At 40.7% G+C, this 14,475-nt stretch overlaps 1 protein-coding gene across 12 annotated transcripts in view; it reads right to left on the bottom strand.

Annotated features, from left to right (window-relative positions):
* The window catches only part of TIAM2 (TIAM Rac1 associated GEF 2), a 274,765-nt gene that overhangs the window by 180,193 nt on the left and 80,097 nt on the right, over nt 1-14,475 (bottom strand). For 11 of the 12 annotated variants that reach the window (XM_061624187.1, XM_061624191.1, XM_061624185.1 and 8 more), the window contains 3 exons: nt 9,844-9,943; nt 6,813-8,006; nt 669-1,104 (listed from right to left, as the gene is read on the bottom strand). In XM_061624187.1, coding sequence (XP_061480171.1) covers nt 669-1,104; nt 6,813-8,000 — 1,624 coding nt within the window. In that variant the 5' untranslated portion in view covers nt 8,001-8,006; nt 9,844-9,943. The remainder of the gene's footprint in view (nt 1-668; nt 1,105-6,812; nt 8,007-9,843; nt 9,944-14,475) is intronic. The other variant, XM_061624197.1, reaches the window with a different exon arrangement.

Below are 14,475 nucleotides of genomic sequence, written 5' to 3'. Positions count from 1 at the left end.
AACTGAGATCTATACAACAGAGACAGGGAAACCTGTGGCACTCCAAATGTTGTTCGGCCACAATTCTCATTATTACTGGCCATACTGGCTGGGACTGGGTATCCAACAACATTTAGAGAGCCTGAATTTTATATTCAGCTTAATACAGCACTCTTCAGGGGAGAAAGCACATTTCATTCCTCCCAGCTAGAGTGGAAAGTAAATGAGACTCTAATAAGTTAGGGTGAAAAGGGCATACTATGTGATGAGGATTAAGACAGACATTACAATGCCTCTGGCAAGGGCATCCAAGGATAGTGGGCCAACCCTGTTGGTGGCTTTTACTCCAAGAGGTTCTGACTGTGAATTGAATCAGTGTGAGCCAGTTGCAGGTTAGGGTATAAGCAAAGGAATTAGAGGTGGGAAATAAGAATATTAACACCTAAGGCCAGAACAGACAGAACATACTACTTGTGTTATAAGAATCTGGATCATGAATATTTTATCAATCTTGTTAAAAATTTCCATAAAACCATAAAACACTATTACAAATATAATACTTTTGCTAACTGCTTCCCTGGTAAATGAAAGGCTATTTTATTTCAAATGGATGAATAATAGAAATGAATTAAAAATGCACTGCCAATAACAGAGTCTACATTGATCAAGAACCATGAGCCATTACTTACCTTTTAGTGTTACCCAGTACTGTTTCCATTTTCTCCGGGGAACCAGCTCAAGTTTCTTCTCTTTCTGTAGGGTCACAAGAGGTTTGAAGAACAGCCACCCGGCTTTGCGGACAACTCCTTGTTCTTTCTCATACAGCAGATCTAGTTGTTCTAAGGAGCTGAGCGACTCGCTGCTCGAGTCTTCAGTTTCTGTGGAAGTATCTGTGTTTTCAATGTTGGTCCTGCTTAGGTCAAGCTCCCGCATGAAGTTCTCATAAATGTTCTGTCTCAGAACATCACTGCTGATTGCATTAGCAGACACACTTCTCTGGGGGAAGATCTGACCAGAGCCAGGGGACCACAAAGAACCAGAGAAATGGGAAGGAGCAAGAGTGTCTGAAGAAAGGCTTTCCGTTCCAGTGACAAAGAATTCATTTGAATCTTTGCATTTAGGTTCCTGTGGATAAGGAAAAACTGCACAATTAACTGACAGACAGTGATGGAACAGCATAATTCGTTTGGCTTCATGTTGCAAATAAGTTGCTTCATAAAGGTTCATTGTTGTCTGACCCACGGTGGAGGTAGGCCTTTACATCTTTGTATCTTAAGTGCTGCATTAAAGTTCATAAGTCAGCAGAGGCATGACTCCAGAAACATTAGCACTTGCTGACTCAAAGGTCTTATTTTTTTATTTTATTTTATTTTTATTTTATTTATAGACCGCCCATAGCGAATAGCTCTCTGGGCGGTGAACAGCAGAGTTAAAATACAAAGTTACAATAAAACATACAAGGTCACAACAAGGTAGAGTAAAAAACATTGAATATAAAACATGAACGTTAAAATGCCTGGGAGTATAACCAGGTCTTAACCTGGCGCCTAAAAGAAAGTACCGTAGGCGCCAGGCGTATCTCCTCAGGTAAGCTGTTCCATAGTTCGGGGGCCACCACAGAAAAGGCCCTGGATCTAATAACAATCCTCCGGGCATCCTGATGGGTTGGTACCCGGAGGAGGGCCTTAGATACTGAACGAAGTGAACGGGTAGGTTCATAGCGGGAGAGGCGTTCCATCAGATATTGCGGTCCCACACCATGTAAGGCTTTATAGGTCAAAACCAGCACCTTGAATCTGGCTCGGAAACGAATAGGTAGCCAGTGTAAACGGGCCAGGACAGGTGTTATATGCGCGGACCAATGGGTCCCCGTCAACAACCTGGCTGCCGCATTTTGCACTAGCTGAAGTTTCCGAACGGTCTTCAAGGGCAGCCCTACGTAGAGCGCATTACAGTAGTCCAATCTAGAAGTTACCAGAGCGTGAACAACTGAGGCGAGATCGTCACTGTCCAGATAGGGGCGTAGTTGGGCTACTAAGCGAAGATGGTAAAATGCATTCCGCGCCACCGAGGCCACTTGAGCCTCAAGCGACAAGGAAGGGTCAAAAAGGACCCCCAAACTACAAACCTGTTCCTTCAAGGGGAGTGTAACCCCATCTAGAACAGGATGAACATCCACCATCTGGGCAGGGAAAGAGCTCACCAACAGTGTCTCAGTCTTGTCTGGATTGAGTTTCAGTTTATTAGCTCTCATCCAGTCCATTATCGCGGTCAGGCAACGGTTCAGCACATCAACAGCCTCACCTGAAGAAGGTGAAAAGGAGAAGTAGAGTTGCGTGTCATCAGCGTACTGATGGCAACGCACTCCAAAACTCCTGATGACCGCACCCAGAGGCTGCATGTAGATGTTAAAAAGCATGGGGGACAAGACCGACCCCTGAGGGACTCCACAATGGAGAGTCCAGGGTGTCGAGCAGTGTTCCCCAAGCACTACCTTCTGGTGACGATCCACTAAGTAGGAGCGGAGCCACTGCCAAGCAGTGCCCCCAACTCCCAACTCTGCGAGCCTCCCCAGAAGGATACCATGGTCGATGGTATCAAACGCCGCTGAGAGATCAAGGAGAATCAACAGAGTCACACTCCCCCTGTCCCTCTCCCGACAAAGGTCATCATACAGGGCGACCAAGGCTGTTTCGGTGCCAAAACCGGGCCTAAAACCGGATTGAAATGGATCCAGATAATCGGTTTCATCCAAAAGCGCCTGGAGCTGGCCGGCGACCACCCGTTCCAAGACCTTGCCAGGCCTGGCCTCCAGAAGGTCTTCTATATCTTTAAAAGTTGTGCAGGGGGAAAGGAGAATTCCACCTTGTGGTTTTTCCCATTACAGTGTTGGAAGGACACCTGCACTTGGCTGACTTTCTCTTCTCCTAAAGACACAGGATCAGTCTCAGGACCTTAACTTGGCAACCCTAGTTGCCCCCCATCATGTTACTTAAAGGGCCAGACCCAGTTTTAACAGGAGAATGCATTCAACTAATAGAATCATAGAGTTGGAAGTGGCCTATAAGGCCATCAAGTCCAACCCCCTGCTCAATGCAGGAATCCAAATTAAAGCATACCTGACAGGTGGCTGTCCAGCTGCCTCTTGAAGGCCTCCACTGTTGGAGAGCCCACCACCTCCCTAGGTAATTGGTTCCATTGTTGTACTGCTCTAACAGCTAGGAAGTTTTTCCTGATGTTAAGCCGACATCTGGCTTCCTGTAACTTGAGCCCATTATTCCATGTCCTGTAGTCTGGGATGATCAAGAAAAGATCTTAGCCCTCCTTTGTGTGACTACCTTTCAAGTATTTGAAGACTGCTATCATATCTCCTTCAGTCTTCTCTTCTTAAGGCTAAACATGCCCAGTTCTTATAGTCCCTCCTCATAGGGCTTTGTTTCTAACCTGTTTCTGTGTAGTTTGTAAAGAGGTCTACAGGATAGCAGTTATTTATACTGTTATTCCTAGTTCTTAAAGGTCACTCAGTGTCCTGGAGGCTTGTGAAGACTACTTCAGTTGAAGGCAACTCTTTATTTGAGGCTGCATAAGTAGACTTGCGGAGGGGAAGACTGGGAAACCAAGCAAGGAATGGGGAAGGAACAAGCACTCTGAGACAGAGAGGCAATGGAGAATCAGAAAAGGGTATGTCAGAAGAAGGGAATAAAAATGAATTTTAAAAAGCTAATGCCAGCTCCCACTCAGCCAATGAAAGGACAGTAGAGGGAGGAGATGGCACAGCAGGATTGACACAGCAAAGGAGATTGATTTGGCAGTGTAATTTGGCTTCTTAATAGGGAAAATGTTGGAAGTTGTTTATTTTTTTTAAGGGCAAAACACCACCACTTCTTTTTGCTAGACACTACACGTCAATTCTCATTGCCAGAATTAAATGCATGGTCTCCAAGACAACTGTGGTGACCATATTTGTAGACTCTTGCTTGGAAATGTGCCTAACCCTGCCATTACTTCCCAGACAAACATATACCATTAACTGTATCTTCATCTTTAATTTATAAGACAAGCTTTTCTAGCACATACTTTTGGAACAACATGTTTGCTGTTTCTGCAAGCCTAATTATCCATTAGAGAAAAGTTATATGTTACCCATTTGCACAAGCAGTGAAGGAATTTTGTAAGAAGGGCAGAGCACTAAACTATTCAAAGTTGACTACTTGACATATGATTTTAATTTTAATTTGGCAACACTCATTTTCTAGATCTTCTACTTATATGTACGTTGGTCTATCTGGAACTCATTGCAGAGCTGTTGTTTAAGGGGCCTGATAGCAGAAGGTAGTAATTATCATAAACTCCACCAAGCTCCAAGAGAATCTTCCCAAATAAATATCTTTGTACAAAATTTCAGTGGAGCTTGAGAACCACTTCTGTTGGTATCCCTGTTTGACACTACTAATGAAATGCTGAAAATAGCACATGTGTTATGTGAAGTCATAAGTGAACACAATTACTTAATGTTATTAACTACTGAAAGAAATATCCAGTGCAGCTGTTCACAATTCCATTAGAAGATCCTCCCAACTGTTTAATATTTTTCTCCTCTAATGCTTATATGTAGCCTTTATTAAAGGATTTGCTTAGTCCTTAAAAAAAAAATCTCAAGAGCAGAGGCAATAGAATCATTCTTAATTGTGTGCTTCTGATCTTCACATCGCAAGCACTGAATGGCATGCAGCATTGCCCACTTCTTAAAATGGCACTAATCAAAAAAGATGTGTCATGCTTTGGATATGATGACTACCTCACTTCAACATGTAACCAAACCAGCACAGTACACCCACAATTGCAGCTGTCATTGAAAGGCCATTCTTCCCATAAAAAAGCCATTGCTAGGGAACATTTGCTCAGTGTAGAAGAACCAGCCCATACAAACACTATTCTAGGACTCCTTTATTGCGACCACACAGGGAAATAAAGAGGCAAGACAAAAAAGGATGGGCAAACTGGACCACATTTATTTATTAAACCAAACTGTGGGGGAGCCAACACTGCCAAGGACCAGGAGCAGCCCTTCCTCTACCCCCTCCTTTTGCCCCCACCATTTCAAGTGAGTAGGGAGGCCTTCCAGCTCCAGCTCCGCCTAGGGCCACACAACTCCAGGCAGGTGTTACATATCTGCCCCAAAGGTGCTCCCTAGCCATGCCAGCAATTCCCACAGATCTTGAAGGCAGGTCTCAGGCCTACATCCTTCCCCTTTAAAGGTGCCTAAGGGTGCTCACCAAACCTTAACAAACTTGTAATTTTCTGCATCTACCTCCCAATGTGGCTAATTAACCTATTTAACAATTATCCCCCTAAGTAACCCAGCACCACATCACTACAGAGTAGGGGGGAAATATGTATAATGCTTAAGGATGAACACCAATACTAATAACAGGAACAACCCAAAACTATAATGTTAATATCAATAGAAACTCAACTTTTGAATTTTTGAAAGGAGTGATATTAACATTATAGGGCTGTATCCAACACAGTGGTAAATAAACATCCCATCAGCACAAGGATTATAACTAGCACAATGGAACTTCCCTCCCTTTCCTCCCCCTGCATGCCCCCTAACTCTGTTCTAGGGGTTCCCCTAACCCTCCAAAGCAGTTTAGGGAATGGCATGGGGCACACGTAGTAACAGGAGAGAAGGGAAATTCCATTGCACTAGCAATAATCCTTGCACGGACAGGACACATTAGCTGAATGTCACCCATAGTCGTGGGTTGTTCCTATTAGCGGCAGTAGCGGCAGTAGCGGCAGTAGCGGTAGTAGTGGCAGCAGCGGCAGCAGCGGCAGCATAAGTGATGTCTTCTTCTTCTTTTTTTGTCTGCTATTCATGGAAAGCCCCTGAAGGCGGCCTTTCAGCTGAAATGCATTGGGCTACCAATTAACATTATCAGCATCTTGAGACATAGTCTCTCTTTTGGGCAGTCCATTTGGTAGATGCTTTCTGGTGTTTTTGGGGAGTAGAACACAGTTGCCTTGACATACTTTAAGAACATTAGATTAACTAACCCTCAATGCAATATATCCGGAATCCAGTACCACTCATCTCTCTCCCTCTCTCTCTCTCTCACGCACGCACGCATGCACACACACACATTTTTTTAAGCCTCCAAAAACTGCATCTCCATGCCACCCTTATCCTTGTCTTTAGGGAATAAAAAACTTACATCTCAGAAATCCTAACTTCTTCTGAACACCAGACTGGCTGTAATTCAGTGCATATGTGCACTGGTAATCCTGCAGAAAATGGAAGTGGACTGCCTTCAAGTTGATTCTGACTTATGGACACCCTATGAATAGGGTTTTCATGGTAAGTGGTATTCAGAGGGGGTTTACTATTGCCTTTCTCTGAGGCTGAGAGGCAGTGACTGGCTCAAGGTCACCCAATGAGCTTCATGGCTGTGTGGGGATTCGAACCTTGGTCTCCCAGGTCATAGTCCAACACTCTAACCACTACGCCACACTGGCTCTGGGTAATCCTGCAGCTATCCTATAAATTTAAAGGAATATCACATCCTAAAAATGTCTAATTGAAAGGCAGCATATACAAGTTTAAAATAAATAAATAAAAATATACAGAGCCCAATGGTCTAATTGTTTACCCAACATTCAGTATTTTCAGACCACTGAATTAGAACAATTAAGATATTTTGAAGAGAAAATCCTGTCATTTACAAACTCTTGCAAAAATGTTTCTGAATAAATAAGACTTGGTAGCAAACCAAGTTGGCATAAACACTAATGGGACTTCAGATGAGACTTTGGACTGAAGTTTCACATACCTGCAGCTTCCTCTTCTTTCTTGAGAGGCTTCCTGTCCAATCACTGATCCTGCGCATACGGCTTTTTAATGTTTCCTTCTTTGATGAATCCTCATTAAGAGCTTTAGATTTTCTGCAAGGGAGAGTGTAAGAAGAGTACTGTGGAGGTCCACTGTGTTCCACCTTAGAAGGAACATCTATGGCTGAGGTAAATGAAATACGGTTGCTTAAACTGGCATGAGTATTGATATAATCTGCAGAAAGTCCAATATCAGAAGTTTGGCAGCTTCTTAGATTAGAATCCCTATATAAATCACGGAGGGAAGAAAGAGATGAACTTTGGTTCAAGGGTTTCTTACAGTCATTCTGGAGAAATCCAACTTGAATACTTGCATCTGGGATGCTCCTGGACATGTACGGCCTATCCAATTCATTCATATCTGCATTATTGCCCCATGGAGCATCATACCATGAAGACTCTGAGCTAATGGAGCTCCCTTTACTAGACCTAAGTCTTGAGTCAGTGGCTGACAGACAATGACTTCCAACATAATCTGTACCAGAAGTTTCCTTCACTTCAAGCACATTATTCTTTTCAGACTCTAACGTAGGTGAGTACCGTAAGAGTTGGACTGGTCCACTGGATTCCTCTTTAGAGACTGTGCTGTTGCTGCTGCTGTTGTGAAATTCAACCCTCAAACACCCATCCAACTTTCCCAGAGTCTTAATGAGGACTTTGGGGCTCATTCTGTCATCCGACGGTGGGCTCTCTTTCTTACCATAGCAATTTAAGAAGTGCCCATTACATTCCCTGGAGGCAACATGGTTGTTGGTAGCTTCAAAGTCAATATAGTGAAAACCATTCTCAGGCAAAATTGCATTATTGCTCCCTTGGCTATAGTTTCCCAAGGCATGTGTCCTATGCTTGGCATGACTGCTGCTCTTCGAAACTTTCACTCCTAGGTCACCGAATCTAGAGGAATAAGGCTGAGTATTCTTGAAATGTGAAAGGCAGCTTCTGGCTATTGATCGAGATTTGTAGTTTGTGCCACTGATGCTGTGACTCCACCCATGTATGGAACAGGACTTCTCATCTTTAGCATGGATGCTGTGAATTTTCAGAGAGCAAGGCTTCTGCTTGGCACTGGATGTAGAATTAGTATGATTTTTTGTTCCCTGAGGGCTGTACTGACTTTCTGAATTCCCCATCTTTCACTAAATTGAGATATTATAAAACAGCAGTGGTTATTAAAACACTCCAAAAAAGAATTTTAGTTTTACATGTGAACTTCTAAAAATATTTGCTTATTAGAAAATTCCATTGATTTGAATTTTTCAGGTGACAAAACATTTTTTGCAGAGCTAGCTTGCATAGGAATTAGCCTTGATGCCACCAAATACTTCATATGTAACTAAATAAAAAATATACTCAAGTCATTTAATAGGCCTCTTCCTCATTCATTTAGCAAGTTCTATTTAGCCTGCATTCAGAAGCATCAGCCCCCCATTGTAATATTCACACAAATATCAACAAAAGATTTCACCAAACTCATCCCAGTTTCAGTATATTATTTTCATGTAACACAGATATTGGAAAAAATGGGGAAACTAACACAACTCAAACAGCATTTCAAACCATGGTTTCTGCTAGACTTGAACTTCCAGATGTATTGCAGCCAACAATGGTTCAGAGCTGCTTTTCTGCTTTCATTTTCATTCTGCACAGTGCTCAACTTCATTAGGATCACTTCTGTTTCCATGATGTAGCAGCATTTGTGTGGCACCGACACTTTGGAATTCCCTCCCCTTAAATATTAGTCAGGCACCATCTCTGTTATCTTTTCGCACCTATTGAAGACCTTCCTCTTTCATCAAGCCTTTTAAGCAGAGACCTTATCTCTGTCTGTGTCTGTGCTGGAATTACTTTTTAAGTTGTTTTTAAAGTTGTTTTTTAAAGATGTTTTTATGATGTTTTGTTTGCATATGTTTTCAAAGATGTTTGTTTTAATATGTTTTAAAGTCTCTATTTTTAAAATGTTTTAAAATGCTTTGTGTTTTTGTTTGCTGCCCTGGGATCCTTCTGGGAGAAAGGGCAGGATATAAATTTAATAAATAATAATAATAATTTGTACTAAATGTAGTTTGTCAATGGTTTATGAATTCAGAGATAACCACAGACAACAATTAGCACAAGCTGTGGTTTACAAACTAGCTTCAAACCATGATTTGATTCCTGGTTTGGCATCCCCTTGCCAGCTATGGTTTGCAAGCTGGCATTGATTCAATTCATAACACCACACACTAGTTTTGCTTCACAGGACATGGTTTAATGTTATGTCTGAATAAAGTCATGTCATAAAACTGCATTTTCCCCAAAGGAAAACTAATAGGGCATAAATATTGAGCAGTTTTAATGCACTATGCCAAACAGATGTGTGCTGTGGGGTGGGTGGGAGAGGCTTCATGAATAAGTTTATCCCTAACTTTCTTGGAACAAATTTAGACACATACCCAACTTTTGATTAATCTTATCTTGAATTTACTAATTTTACATGTCAGAAAGTTAGATTTGGAAATGCACATATTATTCCAGTTTAGGACTAGGACTAGCCCATGGCGCGTGAAAGTATCCTGTATTTTAGTCTCTTTTCTCTGCGACCTCATATAGTACAGATGGGAAACCTTCAGCTCATGAGCATAATTAGGCCAAGCATGGGTTCTAATTTGGCCTGTGAAGCTGTTTTTCCCAAACTACACCCACCTGCCCCACATCTGATGTGATATGTGTGGGGCAAGGAAACATACAACTACAAAGGAACACTTGGGAATTGAGGATCAGGCCCACTGGCTAGATCCAGTTCCCCATCTCATGTTATATAATTAGCCATGCATCTGGAACAAGCAGGATGCACTGACCCTCCACATTGTCCCAAATTATGTGTTATGATCTTAGCTATTTTAATATTTTTTATTTACTCCTACATTATCATACCAGGATTTCATGAAATCCTAATAATTATGTTCAAAATGAAAGTGTCTGTATCAGACAAACCTGAAGAATCACTCAAACATAGATGGAATTAGCAGTCTGTGTCCTTGGCATTATCTTGATAGCTGGTCACCAAGTTTACAAAAGAATTTCATATAAATCCCTGTAAAACAAGTGGATGGGAAATATCTCAGTCAAGTTAACACACACACATTCATATTTTATTATAGTCATCCAGCAATCACCCTACAGATTGCACTAGATACTGCCACAGCCAAAAAAGCCAGGAGCATGGCAGCCAGTATTTACATTCTGTTGCTAAACAATGCTGAAATTACAATGAAGTTTCTCACCCCCTCACCTAAATAAGTGTGGGTTCTACTGGCAAATAATTCTACCATCAAAATTAAGAGTAAAGAAGATATAATAAGATATTTGCTTTCTTTCATTTACTTATTAAATTTATATCCTGCCATTTCTCCCAAAAGAAGCCCAGGATGAGATATGATTCTGATGCATTACATAAAGCTTTTTAGACAGATGCATTAACAGAGCCACAATTATTTCAAATGAATTAACCATGGGCTAGTTGACAGCTAACACCAAAAGCATCGTTTGGCACCATGCAAACTAACCCTGTGCCCCTATTGCTTCCCTTAATTTTAGGGTCTCAGAAAATCACAGTTTGCCGTTTCAGCTGAGCCAGGTGGTTAGTGCAAACAGTAGCTTGCCCACAACCAAGGATTACATACCATGGTTTTAACATGCGTTTGTGGGCAAAATATGGTTTCCTGAAACCTATAGTTTACCTGGCACATTCATGTACTGCAAAACCATGCTCGGCATTATGCTTAAACTAGGCCTCAGGTTTTTCAAGGCATAATAGTTACAAGGTTACTTCCAGTTTGATACTGTAATAATATCTAAAATGTGTATGTTTTATAGCTAGATCTCTCATTATGATTTGGTCAGTCTCTGTGCAGCTTTTGTTGTTCTTGATACAAAGTCCTGTCTGAATTCCAGCTGTGACCCAGAGGTGAAAGGCCACTGGGTAATTTACTCATCTAACTAGCTGGCAAATTCTCTGTTTGTATTTTAAAGTTGACCTGCCAGACAAGAAAAGGGAGGTGGGGAGGACAGCACTAGGCATGGAAACATCAAGAGACAAAAGCTGCTATGGAGAAACTGAATATAATATAAACTTATTCAGATAGCATACAAAAAAATTTCAAAGTAAATTAAAGAGATCAGTTTCACAGAACACTGCTTTAGGTTTGTTTTTCAAAAGTGCACAAGAGACTTGTTTCTTTTTGGAACTTTCAACTATCAGATGAACATGCTGGAGCCTATGTTTGTAGAGGCCAAAGTAAAATAAAGTATTTTCAGAATACATGCCCTATAGGTGAATAGGCAGTGTACATTTTAAAAAAACAACAACACAGACATTCTGTTATAATGTTTGTCAAACATGTCAAAACACCCATGCTCATTATTAAACAAACTCACTGTCCTAGCAGATACTTCACTATATGTTAATGAAGCCTTAATACAGCACTGACAGAAAGAAAGCCATGGTGGAAGGTCAGCAAACAAGTGGCAATGACGTTCCAGATTATATTCTGTGCTATCTACGTACACAAAGCCATGAACACTTTCACTAAAATGTTTTAGTTTTACAACTTTGAGACAAGTGCTGTGACTATTGCACCAACCAGAAATAGTTATGTTTAAAATATGAACTATGAAAATATGTATGACTTTTCTTTCATGTAAATGTTAATTGCTGCAATGTATAAACGTCACCAACATAAAGCACATTTTAGGATAACAGGCACAGCACTATGCTAAGATACGGACAAAACATACTGATGATTGGAAGAAAAACACATAAATTTTGCAAGCTACCCCTTACTGCATAAATGTAAATCACCAGGGGACTATTGACCAATGCAACACAGAGGAGCCACCAATCAGGCATTTATATTCAGAACCTAAGTTATGGGAGCATAAACTACATTCACAAGGCTACTTTCAGAAACCTATTTTTATTCATATGAGGACATGAAGCCCAATTTGTTTAAAGAATCAGTCAAAGACCATCTGGTCTCTACCATGATTGTGCACTCACAACATAATCCTTTTTAACAGAGAGACCAGCAAGCAAGCTGCTGTTATAGAACTCAGTATAACAGCATTCGTTTTTCAAACTTAAGCCACTGATACAACCTCCATTGTGCACCAATACAATGAAGATGGTTAATGAATACGTCTGTCAAAGACAGGTACGGAAAATGAGCTGACACTCAGTACAATGAGCAGTTTACAAGCATTATGTGTGAAAAGTGCTATCATGAAGCATTATTTCTTATCACATAAGGCAACTTCCTAACAGCAGAAAGCAAACACAGTAGCTTACCAGCAATAAAATCTATGTGCTTTGGTCTTGATTGCACTTGACAATAAACTCACTTGCATTTATATTCATAAACTGGGCCTTTCTTATTTCAAGATTGTATCACGGCTAGATTGGCTGCAGAAGCATTCCCTTATCGCTGTCTTATACCAAGCTGCACCGATGGTCTATTTAGCTTGGTATTCTCTGCACTAACTAGGAGTTGCTCTCCCAGTTTTCAAACAGTGGACTTTCCCATCCTTACTCAAATGAGAAGGTATACATGCAAAATACATGTTCTACCACTGAGCTACATCTTTTCATGAGTGAGCTACAGCCCTAGGGCTTGCACACTCCTCCACTCCCATCTTTTCCCCCAGTGTGCCACAAGGATGAAATCAGAAGTTTCCATTTCCAGTTTAGATTAAGCATCGTTGAGTGTGTCATCCAAACCCTAACCTATGGTTAATCTTAATTATGATTAGGGGAAATAATCCAGTTTCATACACGTGGCTTTAAGAAACAAACGAAAATAGAAATGAAATCTCCTGAACACCTCCTTGCAACAGAGGTGGGGGGTGGGGGTAGGATGAGCATAAGCCCAAGGCTTGCTGAGGTGCATTTTCATAACGCTAAACATGGTCTTTTATGTCTCCAAATAAGGCCAGTGTATTCTATTTATACTGAATTGTTGCCAGTTCTTTATTCCAGATACAGCCCAGTTACCATCCAGTTGATGCCCACACAGAAGATTAGGCTTTTTCTGAGGGGCAATGTCTCAGGTATTACTATTCAGAGTACCTGGAACTTCACAAGGAATTCACGGCTGGCTTCTTATTTTGTTATCAAACAAAATTATTTACAACTATCACACAACATGACATAATTCAAAAACATTGGGTCAAGGTCTATATAACCTTGGCATTGTACGAATGGATCATGTTTAGAAGGAATAACAAAATGGAAAAATGTAACCAGACCTACAATTTTATGATCCAGAAGATTATAGAAACAAATGTCAGAGGAAATGTGTGTGTGTGGGAGAACTATTTTATAAGACAAATAACATGCAAAAAGTTTACTGATGGCTTCTTAAAGGCCATAAATTAATTTCAGTCAACACGTTTTTTTCCACTGGTAGACAATCACATCTTTTTATTTCTCCAAAGAACTCAATGTTATTTTGCTGCACGGCCGTGATGTGCAATATAATGGCTGAAACTTGGACCCCTAACTTTTTTTCAACTTAATTCTTACAAATCAGTAGAGAGGGCAGCCACAATGATCATGAGGCTAAACAATTCCCCTATGCACGAAGTACAACATTTGGTGTATTTTAGTTTTGGGAAAGGCAAGCAAGGCAAGACACAATAGAAACGTATAAAATTATGCACATTGTGAAAAAGTGGACAGAGAGAAGTTTTTCTCCCATTCTCATTATGGTACAATCTGGGCTCCAGTGAAGGGGAGTGTGGGAAGTTTAGTTACTTCTTCACATAGTGCATAATTAAACCATGGAATTCACTACCACAAGATAAAGCAATGGCCACCAACTCAGGTGGCTTTAAAAGGGAGTTAGACAGATTCATGGAGGTTATGACTGTCAATGGCTACTAGCCATAATGGCTGTGTAAAACCTCCAGTATCAGAGGTAGTATGCCTCTGAATACCAGTTTGTGGGGAGCACAAGTGGGCACAGTGGTGCTATGCTCATATCCTGCTTGCGGGCTTCCCATAAACATCTGATTGGCCACTGTGAGAACAGATACTGGACTAGATGGGCTCTCCTTATGTTAACAGCAGCCTATGCCAAATAACTCAGGAACACATATGATCAGGATGTCTGCATTAACAGGATATTCAGTAGGAAATTATTTTATTTGACAGCCTCACAAGGATATAGTATATTTCCTTGTCAAGTTGAGCAATTTGTATAAAAAGTAAAACTACAAATACAAGAGGACAAAATTGCATATACAACTATTACATTAATGTGCCTTTTGCCAAGACCACATGAGACTTTTTTATATTGAGTAACAGAGTGGAGATGTGCATAACAGTCACTTTTCAGCTCTTTCACAGAAGACTTTCTGGTAATAATTTACTGCATTTTTGAAAACGAGGCATTTTAGTCACATGCTCTTGCAAATCAAAAACAGAGTTTTTGATTTCTGCAATCTTAGCTACACTACTATGCAAATATATAAAATATACACTAACATAGCGCAACTATAATTTTCCTGGCAGATTACTTTTTTAAATTGTGTATACCAAGAAATTCAAGGAATGAGCAGCCACACAAA

The sequence above is a fragment of the Rhineura floridana genome, chromosome 4 (genome assembly GCF_030035675.1).
Source record: "Rhineura floridana isolate rRhiFlo1 chromosome 4, rRhiFlo1.hap2, whole genome shotgun sequence".
Taxonomy (NCBI): domain Eukaryota; kingdom Metazoa; phylum Chordata; class Lepidosauria; order Squamata; family Rhineuridae; genus Rhineura; species Rhineura floridana.
Note: the sequence above shows the minus strand (reverse complement) of the source record. Positions and strands in the feature narration are given on the sequence as shown.